The 20,757-nt window shown below is 41.5% G+C and overlaps 2 protein-coding genes across 3 annotated transcripts; one reads left to right on the top strand and one right to left on the bottom strand.

Moving 5' to 3' along the window:
• Positions 1-1,818: 1,818 nt before the first annotated feature.
• Positions 1,819-11,953, bottom strand: LOC306961380 (dynein regulatory complex subunit 4-like). 2 transcript variants are annotated; one of them, XM_079554102.1, is made up of 10 exons: positions 11,845-11,953; positions 11,345-11,437; positions 8,954-9,151; positions 7,591-7,797; positions 7,465-7,519; positions 5,894-6,099; positions 5,566-5,733; positions 4,084-4,170; positions 3,181-3,315; positions 1,819-1,877 (listed from the first exon to the last, which is right to left on the bottom strand). In XM_079554102.1, exons 1-10 carry the CDS (start codon positions 11,845-11,847, stop codon positions 1,854-1,856), a joined length of 1,176 nt encoding a protein of 391 aa, XP_079410228.1. In that variant the 5' UTR covers positions 11,848-11,953; the 3' UTR covers positions 1,819-1,853. The 2 variants fall into 2 exon arrangements, with proteins under 2 accessions (XP_079410228.1, XP_079410229.1); XM_079554103.1 differs by having other exon boundaries at positions 3,188-3,315.
• Positions 11,954-15,811: 3,858 nt separating this feature from the next.
• Positions 15,812-19,486, top strand: srd5a2a (steroid-5-alpha-reductase, alpha polypeptide 2a; the record flags this gene model as incomplete). Its single annotated transcript, XM_079553015.1, has 5 exons — positions 15,812-16,158; positions 18,288-18,457; positions 18,584-18,685; positions 19,200-19,350; positions 19,420-19,486. 5 exons carry the CDS (start codon positions 15,812-15,814, stop codon positions 19,484-19,486), a joined length of 837 nt encoding a protein of 278 aa, XP_079409141.1.
• Positions 19,487-20,757: the final 1,271 nt, after the last annotated feature.

Raw genomic sequence — 20,757 nt, 5'->3', positions numbered from 1 at the left:
TTTATTTATACAGCACCAGACATAGTCCCAAAGCGCTCTACATGAGACAGTTGTACATTCACTCCATACTCGGTGGTGTAACCTACGTTTGTAGCTTCAGTTTCCCCTGGGGGAGACTGACCTCCACACACTCACTCACACATCATCCATCCTGGCCTATTGTACATGTTTTTAGTGTTTTTAGCTACTGTTCCGGCGCCACTGACGTTCATGTTTTCAGTTCTTCTTTTACTTTAGTTTTAGTCTCATTAACTACTTAGTATTAGACTTTACTGCAGGTATTTCCTCCTGTATGTGCAACAGCAGTGACCCAACAGGAAGTCATGGGGAAACTTCCTCAGTGATTGGTTTAAAGTTTCACAGCTTTAGTCTCGCCGCCCTCTCTCTCCCACGCTCAACATTACACATGATTCCATCAGCGTTATCTTATATTTCTCTCTGAAAATAACTTCCTTCAACTCATTTTCTCTGGAAGTTTGTGAATCACTGAATCTCTTAACTCCCGCCTGAACATGTTTTCTCCAAACTCTCCAAATCTAAAAGCTTCTTCAAAACAGGCAAAAAAACGAGAAGAAAATGAGAATGTAAACGCAACACAAAAATGCTAAAAAGTGACCCAAAAAGCCACAAAAATGACAAAAACTCAACAAAAAAGTGACAAAAGAGCAACAAAAAAAATGACAAAAATTCAGCAAAAAAGCGACAAAAAAATGACAAAAATCAAGCAAAAAAAAAAACACAAAAAAAAGACAAAAATCCAGAAAAAAGAGGCGGGTGGGCGGTTTGGGCGGTTGGTCATTTTCTCTCTAAGTTTGTGAATCACTTAAATGAAACAGTCTCGTCGCCTGTAATGTTGTTTTTTGTGTTAAAATGTTCTGAAAAAACATTAAATTTGCCTCTCAGGACCTGAAAACGACTTTTATCTCGAGAAACGGGGAAGAAAAAAAATAGGAAAAAATAAAAGTTTTTTTAAGAAATGTAAAAAAAATGTAAAAATAAATAAATTATATATATATATATATATATATACATATATATATATTTTTTTAACACCACACACACAGAGATAATTTGTGGTGTAAAAAATACATATAAAAAGTACATATGATTTTTTATTTTTATTTTTTTTCGTTTCTTTTTTTTCTGCCCCAAGATATTTTGTGGAAGTGTCTGATGTCACATAAATATAGAAACATTTAGAGGCTCAGGCAGACTTACAGAAAGTCCCTCCTGGTGCTGATGCAGGAGGTTATGGTCAGTGTCAGGATCTGAGCTGTAATGTAGTGCCCTCTAGTGGTCAGATACACAAACTACAGCACATTAACATAACTAAACAGTGAGCTGGCACCTGAGCTGTAAATACTGTTTTTACCAAATCAAAAAGAAGAAACTGCAGCCAAAGTGAAGTGTGCTTTTATTCTGAAAGGTTCACGGTCCTTCCTGTCAGAGACTGTTCTCAAAGGAATGTTTTAGGAATAAATGTGTCTCAGTGGCACAGTGGTTAGCCCTCGTGCTTCACAGTTACAAGGTCCCGGGTTCGATTCCCACCTGGACGGGGCCTTTCTGTGGAGTTCGCATGTTCTCCCTGTGTCTGCGTTTCCTCCAGTTTCCCCGACCACGAGAGGCCAGAGGTGAAACAGTAAAAGTACTACAGTCCTGTGGGCTGTGCTGATGTGCTGTCAATGCCACGGACTCACCATGAGGAAGAGGCTTTGGGGAACAGACTGAATACTTTGAATACTGCAGTACTGCAGTACTGTGACTGGTGTACAGATATACTGGCTCCAGAATGTTCCTCAGAAAGCAGAAAAGGCTCAGAGACAAAACTAAATATCTTCATCAGGGTTCAGAGGTCACTCCAGGACCGGGCTCAGCTCCTGAAACAAAACACAAAACATCAGCAACAGGAGCCGAACCTGAGACCAGAGCTGGAGGAACAGCGGCCATTTGAGGGAGGAGGAGGTCGGTCTACGAGTCACTCTCTCTCCTCATGAGTGAGACCTGGCGAAAGATGATGCGCTGAAGAAGACACGACCGGCAGTTTGGATTTTGGAAAAGATGTGGAGAAATGTGATCTGAGCTGGAGATGTGGCCCCAACGCAGACGGGTCACACGACACATCCCTACAGCTCCACATTGAGGTCGGCAACACTGGCCATTTCTGCCTTTTTACAAGTTTATCACCGCCGTCCCTGCCGCCCCCGCCCTGCCGCCCTCTGCACCTTTCTCTGGGATGAGGCTCATCTCTGAGCGGATGCTCGGCACTAGGAAAATATAGGCTGTATCCGAATGTCCACACTATTCCCTGACCCCTCATTCACTACATAGGCCCGCACTATATAGTCACTGATTCTGTTGGCGATTCGGACACAAGCCACGACTTTCTCCGCGCTGCGTGACGTCAGGCGCGCTGCGGCTGCAGATATGTTTCTTTTTTTTCCTCATCTGAATTTATCTATTGTTACAAACGTTTATTTTATGAAACAGAACGACTGTTTTGGCACTTTTACGGGCGTTACAATCGTCCCAAAAAAAGGAATAAAAAAAAAAAATTATCACCCCAGCGTTTGCTCAGAGACGCCGATAGTCGGCCAGAGCCCGGTGTCCGAACACCAGCAGATTGAGCAACTACATCTGCTAAAAGTCGCTAAACTCCGGAAATAAAGTATTTCTGTGATAAAGACCAAACTCAGAGACAGTGGAATATTTATGGATAAATACGAGTCAGATACGCTTTTACTTCACATGGATTTTACATGAATGACTTGGATTATTCGAGAGGAAGCTGTCGGTCATTTAACAGCTCAAGCTAAAGGTTAGCAGCTAACGTTAGCATCTTTTCACCGTAACCGTTTATATTTAGGTCGTTTATTCATGAGAAACACAAACACACGACTGAAACAGCTGATTTACTTCAGTCGTGTTGTTTAGTTCACAGACCTGTCTCTGTCAGGCTCTTCTCCCACTCTCGCAATGCATTGTGGTCTATATTGACCATCGATGCTCACGACTTTTCCAGATGCATTGTGGGAAATTTTGAGTGGACTACTTTTTTCTCTGTGGACGTTCAGACACCCCTACAACATGTGACCACTATATAGTCACTATATAGTCAGTATATAGGGACTTGTGTGGACATTCGGACACAGCCTCACTTCTATATTTGTGATGTGGTCTGACCTCTGACCTCTGCAGCTCCAGACTCAGGGCGCTCAGTTTCTTCTGTAACAGCGCCTCCTTCAGGCCGTTCCTGCGCTGCACGTCCAGCACCAGCTCCAGATGAGACGCCTTCAGCTGATCCCGCTCCTGCTCCACCTGGAGACCACACGGGTCAGAGGTCACAGGTCAGAGGAGAGGTCAGAGGTCACAGGTCAGAGGTCACAGGTCAGAGGAGAGGTCAGAGGTCAGAGGTCAGACAGCAACGTCACAGAACAAAGTCAGGCAAAGGATTGTGGGAGAAGGTGGGACAGTGTAAAGAGGGTGAGACAGTTCAGAGGATTGTGGGAGAGGGTGAGACAGTGCAGAGGATTGTGGGAGAGGGTGAGACAGTGCAGAGGATTGTGGGAGAGGGTGAGACAGTGCAGAGGATTGTGGGAGAGGGTGAGACAGTGTAAAGAGGGTGAGACAGTGTAAAGAGGGTGAGACAGTGTAAAGAGGGTGAGACAGTATAAAGAGGGTGAGACAGTATAAAGAGGGTGAGACAGTATAAAGAGGGTGAGACAGTATAAAGAGGGAGAGACAGTGTAAAGAGGGTGAGACAGTATAAAGAGGGTGAGACAGTGTAAAGAGGGTGAGACAGTGTAAAGAGGGAGAGACAGTATAAAGAGGGTGAGACAGTATAAAGAGGGTGAGACAGTGTAAAGAGGGTGAGACAGTATAAAGAGGGTGAGACAGTGTAAAGAGGGTGAGACAGTGTAAAGAGGGTGAGACAGTGTAAAGAGGGTGAGACAGTATAAAGAGGGTGAGACAGTGTAAAGAGGGTGAGACAGTGTAAAGAGGGTGAGACAGTGTAAAGAGGGAGAGACAGTATAAAGAGGGTGAGACAGTGTAAAGAGGGTGAGACAGTGTAAAGAGGGTGAGTACTTTGACAAAGGCCTGCTGCAGGAGTCTGTTCTCCATCTTGAGTCCGCGGAGCTCCTTCTCCAGCTGCTTCTCTCGCTCCCGGCCTTTCTGTGAACAGACACTAACATTTCAAACTCCACTAACAGCACATTATAAATATATTTACTACATCTAAAATATATAAATATATTTACTACATCTATAATATATAAATATATTTACTGTATCTGCTGTAGGAAACGTCTCTTTACATCTGCCCTGTTTCATCTACAGAACATACGAGTCCAGTACAAACAGTAAACCTGTGACGAGGTTGGCTTTGATATCATTTCATTTTGTTGAGAACTTAAATTACAAATTCTGCTTTTTCACCAAATTGCTGCTTCTTTCGAGCAGAATCAGATCCAACAGTTTGACAAGTTCAGTTTTACAAAAACGATTTTATTCAAATCATTTTTGTAAATTTATTGTAATTTTTTTGGGTCACTTTTTGTCACATTTTTGTCACATTTTTTGTCATTTTCTTTGTGATTTTTTGACATTTTTTTTGTCCATTTTCTCCAGTTTCGCTTTACCCTAATCAAAAAGCTTCTTGGGAAAAAAAGCACCAAAACAGCCACAAAAAATGAGAAGAAAACAAGAATGTAAACGCAACCAAAAAGTGACAAAAACTAGACCAAAAAGTGACAAAAATTCAACAAAAATGTGACAAAAATTCAACAAAAAATTACAAAAACTCAACCAAAAAGTGACAAAAACTCAACCAAAAAGTGACAAAAACTCAACCAAAAAGTGACAAAAACTCAACCAAAAAGTGACAAAAATTCAACAAAAATGTGACAAAAACTCAACCAAAAAATGACAAAAATTCAACAAAAAATTACAAAAACTCAACCAAAATGTGACAAAAATTAAACAAAAAAGTGACAAAAATTCAACCAAAAAGTGACAAAAATTCAACAAAAATGTGACAAAAACTCAACCAAAAAGTGACAAAAACTCAACAAAAATGTGACAAAAATTCAACAAAAAAGTGACAAAAATTCAGCAATAAAATTACAAAAACTCAAAATGAAAAAAATGAACATAAATTTCCAATGAGGTGTTACACAGGCCTATATAATGGCCAAAGAGGACAGAATGCATTTGGTTTAGGCGGGAGGTGAAAGTTTCGAGCAGCGAAGGAGGAGGAAACACAGAAAGTATCGATACCACTTTCAATATTGACTTAGTGTCAGATTTGACAACCCTAGAACAGAGACAGGCTCCATTTCATTTCATTTTCATCTCCATTTTTACCTTTAATCCATTCTGACAGTTAAACATGTGCCAGACGTTAATAAACACGGTAATAAACACGGTGTCACAGGGAATTCAATAGTACAATAATGATATTACCATATTTGCCTGATCTATTTCATAATGAAGCCACATTTCTGCCACTGCGGCTGATGGAGAGTGTAGTTACAGCGATAGTTGATAAACTCTGTGTGACAGCTGTACCTTCTCCTGCTCCTTCCTCCTCTGGTTCTCCTCCACTTCTCTCCGGAGCTCTGGGAGAAGTCTCTGAGCCTCCTCCAGCTCCTGCTGCAGTCGGACGTTCTCCGCCTGGGCCTCCGACAGTTTCCTCTGGACCCGGGAGCGCTCAGCCCTCAGAGACGACAGCTGCTCCTGGAACAGACGCCACGCAGACTTTTTACAGATCTGAGTCTCATCTACTCCTTTAACGTCTTAGCTTTATCTCTTTCAGAGTAAAAACAGCCCAAACTCTCTCTTCACCAGGTTTATTGTTGATTGTTTGGTGTCTTTAATGGTCTCAGAGCAAACTCACCGTGAGCTCGCGGTGCTCCGACTCCAGCCTGGTGCTCAGGGTGATGTAGTGCTCCTCTGTGGCCCTCAGGAGGCGCTGCTGCTCCGTCTGCAGCTCCGAGATCTTCTTCTTCGCCGCCTCCTCCACCTCAGACACCTCCTTCTGCAGCCGCCGCTCCTGCTCCTGACTCAGAGACAGGCTGAGGGCGCGGAACTTCTCCTCAACGTCTGCGAGAACCGACCAGAACACCCTGATTAACAACAGGAGAAACCTCCAGCATCAGCTCAACTCTCAGACAAACACAGAGGAGCAGGACCATGGAGACATTTAAAGCAGTGCTAAGCAACTCTTGCCCCTAGAGGCCATTAGCACCACTGCAGGTGTCATAGCATGAGTTTTTTACCCTTTAACCTCTTACCACTCGCCTCTGTCCTCTTTGGCCATTACATAGGTCTGTGTAACACCTCATTTGAAAGCTAAGACCCACAAAACTGATCTTTTTCCTCGCGTTGTTGCTGTGTTGAGTCACCTTTTTTATGTTTTTTTTTTGTCACTTTTTTGTTGAATTTTTGTCACATTTTTGTCACATTTTTGTTGATTTTTTGTAGAATTTTTGTCACTTTTAAAAAAAAAATTGTCACATTTTTGTTTTTTGTTGTTGAATTTTTGTACATTTTTGTTGAATTTTTGTCACTTTTTGGTGGATTTTTGATGATTTTTTTTAAATTTTTGTAGAATTTTTGTCACATTTTTGTTAATTTTTTTTTTAATTTTTGTCACATTTTTGTCATTTTTGTTGTTGAATTTTTGTCACATTTTTTGTTGAATTTTTGATGGATTTTTTTAAATTTTTGTTGAATTTTTGTTGAATTTTTGTTAATTTTTTTTTAAATTTTTGTCACATTTTTGTCTTTTTTTTTGTTGAATTTTTGTCACATTTTTGTTGAATTTTTGTTACTTTTTGGTTGAATTTTTGTCTCTTTTTTGTTGAATTTTGGTCATTTTTTTGTTGAGTTTTTGTAGAATTTTTGTAGAATTTTTGTCACATTTTTGTTGAGTTTTTGTCACATTTTTGTTGCGTTTACATCCTTGTTTTTTCTCATTTTTTGTGGCTGTTTTGGTGCTTTTTTCCCAAGAAGCTTTTGGATTAGGGTAAAGCCAAACTGGAGTAAATGCTCTCGGTTCAGGTGGGAGTTAAGAGGTTAATTGTCCGTGAGAGTAAATCCTACGCTGACAGAAAAGACAAAGGGACAGAGGGACATTGTTCATCCAATTACACAATGGAGATCATTGTTTTCACTCAAACTTGGCTGTAAATACTGTTTAAGTGGCGCTAGCCCACAGTTAGCTTAGCCTGTTAGCTTCTTCTTCGTGATTCCATTAGTGTGTATTGCTACTCCGACCCTGTGGCGGTCAAGCTAGAAGCATAATTTTCTGGTCATATCGTCAGCATGAAAACGATAAACAACTTCTCTAAAATCAGTCCAAGGGGTAGAAGATACAGAGAGAATAACAACGGACCCAAAAAGGACCCTTGAGGCCCTCCACAATGAACAACAACCAGAGCAGCAGACAGTGAAGAAGAGTCTCACCTCGGACTTTACGATCGTAGTCGTTCATCAGCTCCATCAGCTCCACCTGCTGCTTCTGCAACACACGGATTTGTGAAGTGAGGGATTGTGAAGATCTGGTCTCAGAGAGCGCGGTGTCCTCCTCACCAGCTGCAGCGTGCGGAGGATCTTCTCGCTCACGTGCTCCTTCTCCCTGAGGTCGGACTCCAGGCGGCTCCGCTCCGTCACCAGGTGCAGCTCTCCGTCCGAGCGCTGGTTCTGCTCCAGGTTCTGGGCCGAGACGTTGTCCGTCTTCAGCTCCGAGACGGCGCCGTGCTGCTCCGACAGGACGTGCTTCAGCTTCTGCTTGTAAACCTGGAAAAAAATGTTGTTGAGTTTTTGTCACTTTTTTGTTGAGTTTTGTCACATTTTTGGTTGAGTTTTGTCACATTTTTGGTTGAGTTTTTGTCACATTTTTAAAAAATTTTGGTCACTTTTTGGTTGAGTTTTGTCATTTTTTGGTTGAATTTTTGTAATTTTTTGGTTGAATTTTTGTCACTTTTTTGTTGAGATTTTGTCATTTTTTGGTTGAGTTTTTGTCACATTTTTGTTGGATTTTTGTCACTTTTTTATTGAATTCTTGTCACATTTTTGGTTGAATTTTTGTCACTTTTTTGGTGGAGTTTTTGTCACTTTTTTGTTGAGTTTTTGTAATTTTTTGGTTGAATTTTTGTCGTTTTTTGTTGAATTTTTGTCACTTTTTTGGTTGAATTTTTGTCACTTTTTTGTTGAATTTTTGTCATTTTTTGGTTGAATTTTTGTCGTTTTTGGTTGAGTTTTTGTCACTTTTTTTGTTGAGATTTTGTCACATTTTTGTCATTTTTTGGTTGAGTTTTTGTCACATTTTTGTTGGATTTTTGTCACATTTTTGTTGAGTTTTTGTCATTTTTGGGTTGAGAATTTGTCACTTTTTTGTTGTTTTTTGTCACTTTTTTGTTTAATTTTTGTAATTTTTTGTTGAGTTTTTGTCACTTTTTTGTTGAGATTTTGTCACATTTTTGTTGGATTTTTGTCATTTTTTGGTTGAATTTTGTCATTTTTTTGTTGTTTTTTGTCACATTTTTGTTGAAATTTTGTCACTTTTTTGTATAATTTTTGTAATTTTTTGGTTGAATTTTTGTCATTTTTTGGTTGAGTTTTTGTCATTTTTTGGTTGAATTTTTGTCATTTTTTGGTTGAATTTTTGTCATTTTTTGGTTGAGTTTTTGTCACTTTTTTGGTTGAGAATTTGTCATTTTTTGGTTGAGTTTTTGTCACATTTTTGTTGGATTTTTGTCACATTTTTGTTGAATTTTTTTGTTTTTTTGTTGAGTTTTGTCATTTTTTGGTTGAGTTTTGTCATTTTTGGTTGAGTTTTGTCATTTTTTGTTGTGTTTTTGTCACACTTGTAAACCTGGAAGTTCACACCGCGCTCGCTCAGATCAGGCTTCGTTATTCACAGTGCTGTTGTGTGCGTTGGTGTTGCAGTTACATTGATCTCCAGGCGGTGGCGCTCCTCAGCCTCCTCCCTCTCTCGTCGTCTCTGGTTCAGATCCCTCTGGACCTGCTCTGTGTCTCTCTGACTGGTCTCCCACAGACTCTGGATCCGGTCTCTCTCCAGCTGGAAGTAACTCTTCTCCTCGCGCTCCCGATCCAGCTCCTCCCTCAGACGGATGATGTGCTCCTCCAGCTGTGGAGAACATGAACTTTAGACCGACTCTCCTCCAGCTGTGGAGAACACGAACATTAGACCGACTCTCCTCCAGCTGTGGAGAACATGAACATTAGACCGACTCTCCTCCAGCTGTGGAGAACATGAACATTAGACCGACTCTCCTCCAGCTGTGGAGAACACGAACTTTAGACCGACTCTCCTCCAGCTGTGGAGAACATGAACATTAGACCGACTCTCCTCCAGCTGTGGAGAACATGAACTTTAGACCGACTCTCCTCCAGCTGTGGAGAACATGAACTTTAGACTGACTCTCCTCCAGCTGTGGAGAACATGAACATTAGACAGACTCTCCTCCAGCTGTGGAGAACATGAACTTTAGACCGACTCTCCTCCAGCTGTGGAGAACATGAACTTTAGACTGACTCTCCTCCAGCTGTGGAGAACATGAACATTAGACAGATTCTCCTCCAGCTGTGGAGAACATGAACATTAGACCGACTCTCCTCCAGCTGTGGAGAACATGAACTTTAGACCGACTCTCCTCCAGCTGTGGAGAACATGAACATTAGACCGACTCTCCTCCAGCTGTGGAGAACATGAACTTTAGACTGACTCTCCTCCAGCTGTGGAGAACATGAACATTAGACCGACTCTCCTCCAGCTGTGGAGAACATGAACATTAGACAGACTCTCCTCCAGCTGTGGAGAACATGAACTTTAGACCGACTCTCCTCCAGCTGTGGAGAACATGAACATTAGACCGACTCTCCTCCAGCTGTGGAGAACATGAACATTAGACAGACTCTCCTCCAGCTGTGGAGAACATGAACTTTAGACCGACTCTCCTCCAGCTGTGGAGAACATGAACATTAGACCGACTCTCCTCCAGCTGTGGAGAACATGAACTTTAGACCGACTCTCCTCCAGCTGTGGAGAACATGAACTTTAGACCGACTCTCCTCCAGCTGTGGAGAACATGAACATTAGACCGACTCTCCTCCAGCTGTGGAGAACATGAACATTAGACCGACTCTCCTCCAGCTGTGGAGAACATGAACATTAGACCGACTCTCCTCCAGATGTGGATAAACATCATTGAAAGAAACTCAGGTACAACTTCTAAACAAAACAGTTAGACAGTTATAATTTGATTCTTTATATATTGCCCCTTTTGAGAGCTTCATTTATTACACATAAGGCACCTTTATTCACTATCACATGCTCTTTGGTCGTACATTCTTATTTTTCCGTGGGAACCCAGGGTGCTGAGGGCGCCGCAGCTCCCCCTGGTGGATAGTTTGGGAACTGCAGGCGATATTAACCCCTTAACTCCCACCTGAACCGAGCACATTTTCTCCAGCTTTACCCCAATCCAAAAGCTTCTGGAAAAAAGGTGAGAAAATAGCGACAAAACTGAGACGAAAGCAATGAAATGTGAAAAAAGTGAGAAAACATTGACGAAAAAGTGACAAAAAATGGACAAAACTGGACAAAAATTTGACGAAAAATTGAGAAAAAATGGACGAAAAAATGGACGAAAAAGTGATAAGAATTTGACAAAAAAATGTAAAGAATTTGATGAAAAAGTGACAAAAAAATTACAAAAATTGACAAAAATTTGACAAAAAAGTGAGAAAAAATGGACGAAAAATTTAGAAAAAATGGACGAAAAAGTGATAAGAATTTGACAAAAAAAATGCAAATAATTTGACGAAAAAGTGACAAAAAATTTATAAAAAAATGACAAAAAATGACAAAAAAGTGAGAACATTTTGATGACAAAGTGAGAAAAAATGGACGAAAAAGTGACAAGAATTTGACCAAAACAAAAACTAAAAATTTGACGAAAAAGTGAAAAAAAGTCACGGAAATTGGACAAAAATGAGACGACTGCCCAACAAAAAAAGTGATGAAAAAAAATCTGATGTGAGGAAAAAGATCAATTTAGTTTTGTAGGTCTTTCAAATGAGGCGTCACACTGGCCTACAGGATTTGGGTAAAGCTGAACTGGAGAAAATGCTCTCGGTTCAGGCGGGAGTTAAGAGGTTAATAAATAGGATTTATGCACAGAAAAGGTATTTTGGGGGTAAATTTTGTCCCTCAGCGCCCCCTAACTAAAATATCTTCCCACGGCTCTGGTGCAGGGTCCTGCGTCATTAACCCGTCGCGTTCATCGCTGTAAAACATCATTCCTCTGGAGCTCCTGACCTGGTCCTTGTTCATCTCCTCCGTGGACAGAGCGTCGATCACGGCCGGCGGCTTCGGCTTCTTCCCCGGCTTCTTGCCCTTCCCTTTCGGCGCCTTCAGGAAAGAAAACCTCTTTTAATGACAACATATTCACTGGCATTTCAGTGAGCAAAGACACACGAACAGTCATCCCTCATCATTAAACGTTCTTTATTCACTTATTTACTTTAGCTTTATAAAACAACAAGCTACTCGCTACAAAAAACATGACTTTTTACTCATGCAACTTTCAATACATCTACCTGACTGACTTTCTAAAAGTCCATGTTTGGTCTCGCACAGACAGTTTCCACCACCAGTTTTGGATTTCTCTCATTTCCTCCGCGCTCCGCCTTGTAGTTCCAGCTTGTACATTTCGTGTTCGTAATTGTGTTTATTTCTCCATTTCCGCGGCTCTCTCCTGTTCTAAACTCGGTCTGGGTCTTATTCTAATCCGGTTGTGAAATAAACTCAAAACTCACCATGTTTTAAGGCTTTATTCCGCGAAAAAGTCCGCCGTGTTTTGAGCTCCAGCCGCTGTTAGCTTCGAGGCTAACGTGTACACAGAGCCGCTGTCATGGCAACGCGTTCACTTCCGGGGTCTTCCGCCGCTGAGTCTGTTTTTAATCATTTGTTTTTGTCTTGTAATTTTTAAGAAAATGTAGTTAATATAAATGCATAAGAATGACACAAAACAACAGTTTTATGAATAAAGCTGTTTATATTTGATGTCTTACTGTTTAACCTCTTAACTCCCAACTCCAAACAGCGACAAAATACGAGAAGAAAATGAGAACAAAAACAAAAAAGTGACTAAAAAAGTGCTCAACAAAAAAGTGACAAAAATCCAACAAAAAAACGACAAATATCCAACAAAAAGTGACAAAAATCCAACAAAAAAACGACAAAAATCCAACAAAAAAGTGACAAAAATCCAGCAAAAAAAATGACAAAAATCCAACAAAAAAGTGACAAATATCCAACAAAAAGTGACAAAAATCCAACAAAAAAACCGACAAATATCCAACAAAAAGTGACAAAAATCCAACAAAAAAGTGACAAAAATCCTGCAAAAAAATGACAAAAATCCAACAAAAATGTGACAAAAATCCAGCAAAAAAAATGACAAAAATCCAACAAAAAAGTGACAAATATCCAACAAAAAGTGACAAAAATCCAACAAAAAAAACGACAAATATCCAACAAAAAGTGACAAAAATCCAACAAAAAAGTGACAAAAATCCTGCAAAAAAATGACAAAAATCCAACAAAAAAGTGACAAAATCCAACAAAAAAGTGACAAAAATCCAACAAAAAAGACAAAAATCCAGCAAAAAAATGACAAAAATCCAACAAAAAAGTGACAAAAATCCAACAAAAATGTGACAAATATCCAACAAAAAGTGACAAAAATCCAACAAAATAGTGACAAAAATCCAACAAAAAAGTGACAAAAATCCAACAAAAAAGTGACAAAAATCCAACAAAAAAGTGACAAAATCCAACAAAAAAGTGACAAAATCCAACAAAAAAGTGACAAAAATCCAACAAAAAAAGACAAAAATCCAGCAAAAAAATGACAAAAATCCAACAAAAAAGTGACAAAAATCCAACAAAAATGTGACAAATATCCAACAAAAAGTGACAAAAATCCAACAAAATAGTGACAAAAATCCAACAAAAAAGTGACAAAAATCCAACAAAAAAGTGACAAAAATCCAGCAGAAAAACGACAAAAATCCAGCAGAAAAGTGACAAAAATCCAACAAAAAAGTGACAAAAATCCAGCAGAAAAACGACAAAAATCCAGCAGAAAAGTGACAAATATCCAACAAAAAAGTGACAAAAATCCAGCAGAAAAACGACAAAAATCCAACAAAAATGTGACAAAAATCCAACAAAAAAGTGACAAATATCCAACAAAAAGTGACAAAAATCCAGCAGAAAAACGACAAAAATCCAGCAGAAAAGTGACAAATATCCAACAAAAAAAGACAAAAATCCAGCAGAAAAATGACAAAAATCCAACAAAAAAGTGACAAAAATCCAACAAAAAAAGACAAAAATCCAGCAGAAAAAGACAAAAATCCAACAAAAAAGTGACAAAAATCCAGCAAAAAAGTGACAAAAAAAGGTGACAAAAAAAAGTGACAAAAAAAAGGGACAAAATCACATAGGGGAAATAAAAAGTGACGACAATGGCAATCACTACTCGCCTATGTTAACAAGCATAGGCCTAATTTCTCAATTATCAGGATTTAGGATTTTTTTTTTTACATTTATTTATGTAAGGAAGCCTAACGAATGTAGTGAGTGAGTGTGTGGTGGTGATCGGAGGGGCCGATGGCACAGACTGGTTGCCTCGCTTCCGTCAGTCTACCCCAGGGCAGCTGTGGCTACAATAATAGCTTACCACCACCGAGCATGGAGTGAACGAATAGTGCAATGTAAAGCGTCTTTGAGTGTCCAGAAAAGCGCTATATAAAACCAATGCATTATTATTATTATTATCATGTCCAAGAAAAATAGAACAGAAAACAGCAGAGAAGATGTAATCAAATCAACCACAGAAGAGATGAACGGGAAAGGCCAATAAAAGTCATTTATCCAGGAGCAGGTAGAGATCAACTAAATCAAATGCTTTTGTAAGATCTAAGAAAAAAAAATAGAAAAAATATCATTTGTAAATTTCAAAAGAGCAGTGGTGGTTGAAAAGTGTTTCCTTAAGCCATTGAGATAGTAAATTGTTTATGAGAAAGATAGATAATTGATCAAAGATAACACTATTAATCATTGAGATGTGTCTGCAGTTGTTCATGTTTTGGGTGTCCGTCCTTTATGCAAGGGAGTGACTTTTGTACATTTCCATGCCAGAGTTTCCTCACAAGTTACTCTTACACAGATTAAAGAGGTTGGCCAATGGAGAAGATAGTACATGTGACAAAGTTTGATCAACTTACCTCAATGCCATCAGGCCCAGGTCCACTCGAGGACAACCTAAAGGCCAGCAGGTGTTCATTTCCCCCCCAGAATTTTTTAGGATTATTGGAATCATTTGACAAAGTATTTCTGTAATAATTGTCTTTGGTATTTCTTGTCTCGGTGGTGCACGTGTTTCGTAGCCGTTTGTATTCCTCCCAATCACCAGTGTGTGTTTGTTGGTTTGTGTTTATTCCAAGCCCTGTCCCCAGTGTTGGGAAAGTTCATTTTCCACATGAACTAGTTCAAAGTTCAGTTCACAAATTTCAAAATGAACTAGTTCATAGTTCTTTTTTTTCTTTTTTCTTTTTTGCTGCGAGCTGTTATTCAGGCATGAAAACGGGTCAGGGGTGAAATAGGTGAGAAGTATATTCCTCTCTCAGGGAAATATTTTTATATTCCGTATCTTAAAGCAGCAATCTGAAGTATTTTGAGATGCATTTTTGCCAACCTTGGGAGAGCTGGAGAAAGTTGACTTCAGCCATTAGTCAAAAATATTATGGCCTCCTCACTTAGTGTTAAAGCTCTTTCATGTCAGCCTGTCACTGTTTTAGGAGTGGATTTTAAATATCTTTGCTAATCATTTTTTTTATTTTTTTTTATTATTAATTGTTTTTTAAAGTTTAATTGGTAAATTCTTAGTGGGAAATGAAGCTACAAATATTCAATTGCATGTGTGTTAATTTGGTAAATTAATCATGTGAATAAGATTGTTTTAGGAGCTAATTTGTAGTTTAAAAAAAACTCCACATTGTGTCTTTATGCAAATGAGTGGCACCGTGGAGCAGAGGGGTTTGGAGCGACAGACGTTACACAAGGGAGACTCGCTTCGTAACCTCTCAGCCACTGACTGCTTGTGTATCAGTCTGACGCTCTGAGAGGGTATTTATCCCTGTTCTGTGGAAGCATAGACAGACTTGAATGGTAGAACTAGTGCAATGTCACGAGTTCATGTCTCCGGGTCCCGCACTGATGGTGCCTGCCTGTTCTTCATCTGTCCTCTCCAACACCATTGTTATTTCTCTAACAAGCTAGCGTACATAATGCTAGCTTGTTGATGCGTCGCCAGAGGGCCTCCTGCTGACATTCCTGCTTGGGGCCCCTGGTACCCTCGCTACGCCACAGCTCTTAATAGTTTACTTTTTCAAAAAGTCTCAAAATCCATGAGATTTTTTATGTCCGACCCCAACACGTGACCGGGAGTGGATGGACTCTACTCTCTTTATTGGAACATGCTAATATAGGATGGAAAATAATGTTTAGAAGTGCCACTTCAAAGTTATACAAATTATTTTTTAAATGTTTTATGGGATTTTTCATGAGCTGGTTACTGTTTTCAGTAAAGTCCCAGTTCTAAACACTTTCATTTGGCCAAATTGAACACATGTTTGAATGGAGAGTAAAAATTGTAACATAGTTTTGTTTCAGCGGGAGGAGCTTGTTCTGTTTTGTAGACTCTGTTAATGATCAATGGAAGGTCGATCTGTTATCTGCCTCGTGGGGCTCTGGTTCCAGCCTCAGTCTCAGCTGATGATGGAGTGTAGTCGCGGCGCCGTGCACGGCCTGAGCGCGCTGCTGCTGGTCAGCGGCGTCCTCTTAGTTTTCTCTTACCGGAAAAACGGGCCCACGGCTTACGGCCGCTACACAGGCCGGGGCGTGCTGCCTTTTCTCCACATCACTATGCCGGCGCGCTGGGGCTGGGTCCTGCAGGAGCTGCCCGCCTTCCTCGTGCCCGCGCTCATGCTGTGCACCACAGGCGGGAGCGTGCACGGCGGGCGGCTGCTGCTGTGCACGATGATGCCGCACTACCTGCACAGGTGAGTTTAGTCTCGCTCAGTGTTACGCCCGAGAACAAACATGTTCATATATGTTTATACGAGTCAACGAGAGGGACTCAGGATCCACAAACTGCCACAGCAAAGTATGATGAAAGTCCTTTAAATGTTTAAATTCTGTCTCCTCTGACGCCTTTATGAGACATGTGACCTCAGTCCATTTGTGCTGAGAGAGAAGACGCTGGACTTTAACATAGAGTTTTTGTTTGTGTTTAGATCCAGCGTTTACAGAAATATGAACCATAAACCTGCCCTTGACTGTTACCGTAGTTACAACAGTTCTCATGGTTCGTTCACCTTGTTCATGTCATACTGCACAAAGTGTCCTGGCCTGAGTTGAACCTTACAGGGTCAGACTTGTTTGAGTTACTCCCAGGGCAGAGGCTTCATGACCAGAGTCTCCGGCAGGGGCGTAGCACCACATTCTGGGCCCTGGGTACAAACTATCCCCCATATGAAATTCACATTTCATATTCTATGTTCTTTGACCACATAACAGTGGTTTAGTGGTTTGACAGTGCAGTTCATTTATTTTCTATTAGAACTTCACTAAATATACATTAACTAAGGGAAAATGGGTCGGCCAAAAAAGTGCTACAAACACAAATCCAATACAATGGGTACTGAGGTCATGGTTTGTTTTATTGTTTTATTGTTTTATTGTTTGTTGTTTCAAGTCAATGTTTGACTTGAAATTGCATCTGATTTGGCTTCAGTTACAGAAATGGAATAACCTTTAATCCTGTAGTGACAGATATTTAGATTAGGGTGGAATATTCTACTTTCATTGGGCCAATTGAAATGGCTAGTTTTAGGTAGAGCATAATGATTATTAGCATCACATTAAACAGGAGGACTGCACCAGGGACAGGGGATATTTGTGCTGAGAAAACTTTAAAATAGGCTTTAAAATGCTGTTTTACATAAAATGATGAGATGAGATTTAGTCTCACCATATTTGAAGCCTTTAAGTGTGTTGTCAGTAAATTGTTGTTGTATAAAGTTACGCTGGAATAGACTTAATGGCCCGAGCTCCACCTTTCACTCGAACAACGTTAACTCGCTTAACTGCGCATTTCTAATGCCTGAATCCAAATGCGCGCGGCTAATTAGCATCATTAATTTGTCGAATATGTGGTGCGCGACCTGTGGCTTTTGTTACTGTATTGGCCTGATGGCTCAATTATAATAAATATGAGGAAAGAGAAACTTTAGAGGTTAAACGAGGAGAGAAGGAGCTCTGTCTGACTCTGCACCATCCACTCATCTCACCTCATGTTTAAGTGTCATTTATGACAGAAAGTTTCCTCTAAGCTCCGCTAGAACAGGCTAGTGTTAAAGAAAAGAACATTAGAGCGAGGCCAGACTAATAACTGTCATTACATTACAGAGGCCACCTCATTAAAGTCACTGCTGAGTTGAAGCTGGTGCTGGACACCGGTGTGTGGGCTGAACCATTTGGCACATTTTTAAAGGGGTGTCAGGGCCCTGAGACAATAACAATCATTATTGTTTGTGCAAAATTCTGTGTAGCAAACACTGTATTTCAGCCCGGTTGTTCAGTTCTTATAGTATCAATTATGAGGAAACTTGTGAAGCACAACACAGAACGCTTTTTGCAGCATTTTTTAGGGCCCCTCCCCTGCTCTGGGCCCTGGGTGCTCAGCACCCTTTATCCCCCCAGTCCGACGCCCCTGCTCCCCGGCCCAAGTCCTGGTCCAGGTCATAAAGGGTCAGGTCGTCGTAGGTACCGGTATCTGTCTAAAAGATGCATTGTTATTGATAATAAGCCACATTAAATATACATTCTTTAATGGCCGGTAATCCGTGTGACCCAGCCGTGTCCTACAGAGAAAAGCCTGGTGTTGTTGACTAATGTTGACTTTCTACAGAGCTTGTGTAGAAACTGTGCTGAGATATAGAATCGCAAAGTGGTTTGGTAACCTGACTGTAAAATATAAAACACAGACTGTCAAACTTGCAAAACTGTAAAATAATGGGCATGTCGACTCCTCCGACCCCCCTGCAGGACGTTTCTGAGCTGTCCACACTGACCCAGGCTCGTCAAACCTGAGCCAGTCCTAAGAGATGTTCCTCTGCTGTTCCCCCAGGTCGCTGGTGTACCCCTTCTTTCTGCGCGGGCGCCCCATGCCCGTGTTACTGGTGGTACTCGCCGCCGTGTTCTGCTTCATGAACGGCCTCCTGCAGAGCCACGCCCTCCTGCACTGCTCGCCCCCAGGCCTGGACTGGGACCTGGTGGACAGCGTGAGGACCACGGCAGGTACCACCACAACACCACCACACCAGCTCCATCATTATCACAACACCAGCTCCATCATTATCACAACACCAGCTCCATCACCTCCTGAATATTGTGTTGGTCTCTGAGTTCAGTCGCTCTCCTCAGGTCTGGGCCTGTTTGCGTTTGGGATGGTCATGAACATTCACAGTGACCACATCCTGAGGAACCTGCGGAGACCAGGAGAGACGGCCTACAGGATCCCCCGAGGTGGGTACTCCCTGAGCTCCACTGACGCCACGTGTATCAAATCACTGACGTTCAGGCCTCGTCCACACGGAGCGTTTAGGAATCCAACATCTGAATAGATAAAAGACACTTTCTCCAGTTCGACTTGACCCCCTGCTGTCCACAGAGGGCGCTGTAGTGGATCTGTCTCCTCTCTGCAGGCGGCCTCCTGCAGCGCCCCCTGCTGTCCACAGAGGGCGCTGTAGTGGATCTGTCTCCTCTCTGCAGGCGGCCTCCTGCAGCGCCCCCTGCTGTCCACAGAGGGCGCTGTAGTGGATCTGTCTCCTCTCTGCAGGCGGCCTCCTACAGCGCCCCCTGCTGTCCACAGAGGGCGCTGTAGTGGATCTGTCTCCTCTCTGCAGGCGGCCTCCTACAGCGCCCCCTGCTGTCCACAGAGGGCGCTGTAGTGGATCTGTCTCCTCTCTGCAGGCGGCCTCCTGCAGCGCCCCCTGCTGTCCACAGAGGGCGCTGTAGTGGACCTGTCTCCTCTCTGCAGGCGGCCTGTTCGAGCTGGTCTCCGGAGCGAACTTCCTGGCTGAGATCGTGGAGTGGTTTGGTTTCGCGGTGGCCGTGTGGACTCTTCCCGCCTTCAGCTTCGCCTTCTTCACCGCCTGCTCCATCGGGCCCCGCGCCCTCGGGCACCACAGGTACCACCCAGACACCGACGGTCGCCTGAACGCCTCAGATCTGACGCCTGTGGTTCCGTGTGATTTCAGATTTTACCTGGAGAAGTTCCCGGAGTATCCGCGCAGCAGGAGAGCTCTGATCCCGTTCATTCTGTGACAAACCACAATCACTCGGGCTAATGCTGCTAATGTTGCTAATGTTGCTAATGTTGCTAATGTCTGTCACTGTATCTGTTTTGTACCAATGAATAAAAATAGCATAAATAACAAGACCAGGCTCTAGCGCCCCCTGCAGCCAAACAGAATCAGAATGTTTATCTCGTCTTGTTTGTTCGGGTGGATTCGGACACATTTAGTTAAAGCTCTGAACCCCCACATGAGCTGAGCACGTTATCTCCAGTTTGGCTTTACCTAAATCTACGAGCTTCTTGGAAAAAGCATCAAAACAGCGACAAGAACAAGAAGAAATCAAGGATGAAAAATGCAACAAAAAAGTATCTAAAAGTGACCACAGAAAGCCACAAAAATGTCACAAAAACACAGTCAGGACAAACAGAAATCAACAAAAGCGTGACAAGAATGTGACAAAAAAAAAGTGAAAAAAAAAACAAGAAAACAAAGTGACCAAAGAAACAATGAAAGTGCAGCAAAAAAGCCACAAAAATTCGACAAAATATTAACAAATAGTTGACAAAAACTCAACCAAAAAGGGGCAAAAATTAGATGAAAAAGAAAGTGAAAAAGTGATGATGACGCAAGTAAAACAAATATCAGTTTTGTGGGTCTTTGTCACTTTTTGTCACATTTGTCCTTTTGTCAAATGTTTGTCAAATTTGTATCACATTTTTGATTTTTGCCACTTTTTCATCTTTTCATCATTTTTTTTGGTCATTTTTTTGTTTTTTTGTTGAGTTTGCATGTTCTCCCCTGTCTGTGTAAAAACATGTACAATAGGGCAGGATGAATAAGATAAGATAATCCTTTATTGATCTCACAAAGAAGAAATTCACTTGTTACAGTCGGCGTTCAAGAAGATCACTCAGAGTTAATAAAGTGCAGCTGATACAGAGATTATTGCACATGTTACTTTACAGTCTTATTGCACAGTCTGACAGCAGTGGGGATGAAGGCTTTGCGGTAGCGCTACGTCCTGCACTGAGGGTGTCTCAGTCTGCCACTGAGAGAGCTGCTCAGCTCTTCTACAGTCCCGTGCAGTGGGTGGGAGGTGTTGTCCATGATGGAGGTGAGCTTGGCTAACACCCTCCTGTCCCTCACCTCCTCCACAGAGTCCAGGGGGCAGCCCAGGACGGAGCTGGCCCTCCTGACCAGCTTGTTCAGTCTGTTCTTGTGAATGAGAGTGTGTTTTGCGACTGTGGGACTGAAGATGGAAAGTGGCTCATGGCTACAATCCGGAGTGTGTTCATTAAC

This window comes from Gobius niger (genome assembly GCF_951799975.1).
Source record: "Gobius niger genome assembly, chromosome: 3".
Taxonomy (NCBI): domain Eukaryota; kingdom Metazoa; phylum Chordata; class Actinopteri; order Gobiiformes; family Gobiidae; genus Gobius; species Gobius niger.
The sequence above is the reverse complement of the archived record's forward strand: the minus strand, read 5'-3'. Positions and strand labels throughout refer to the sequence as shown.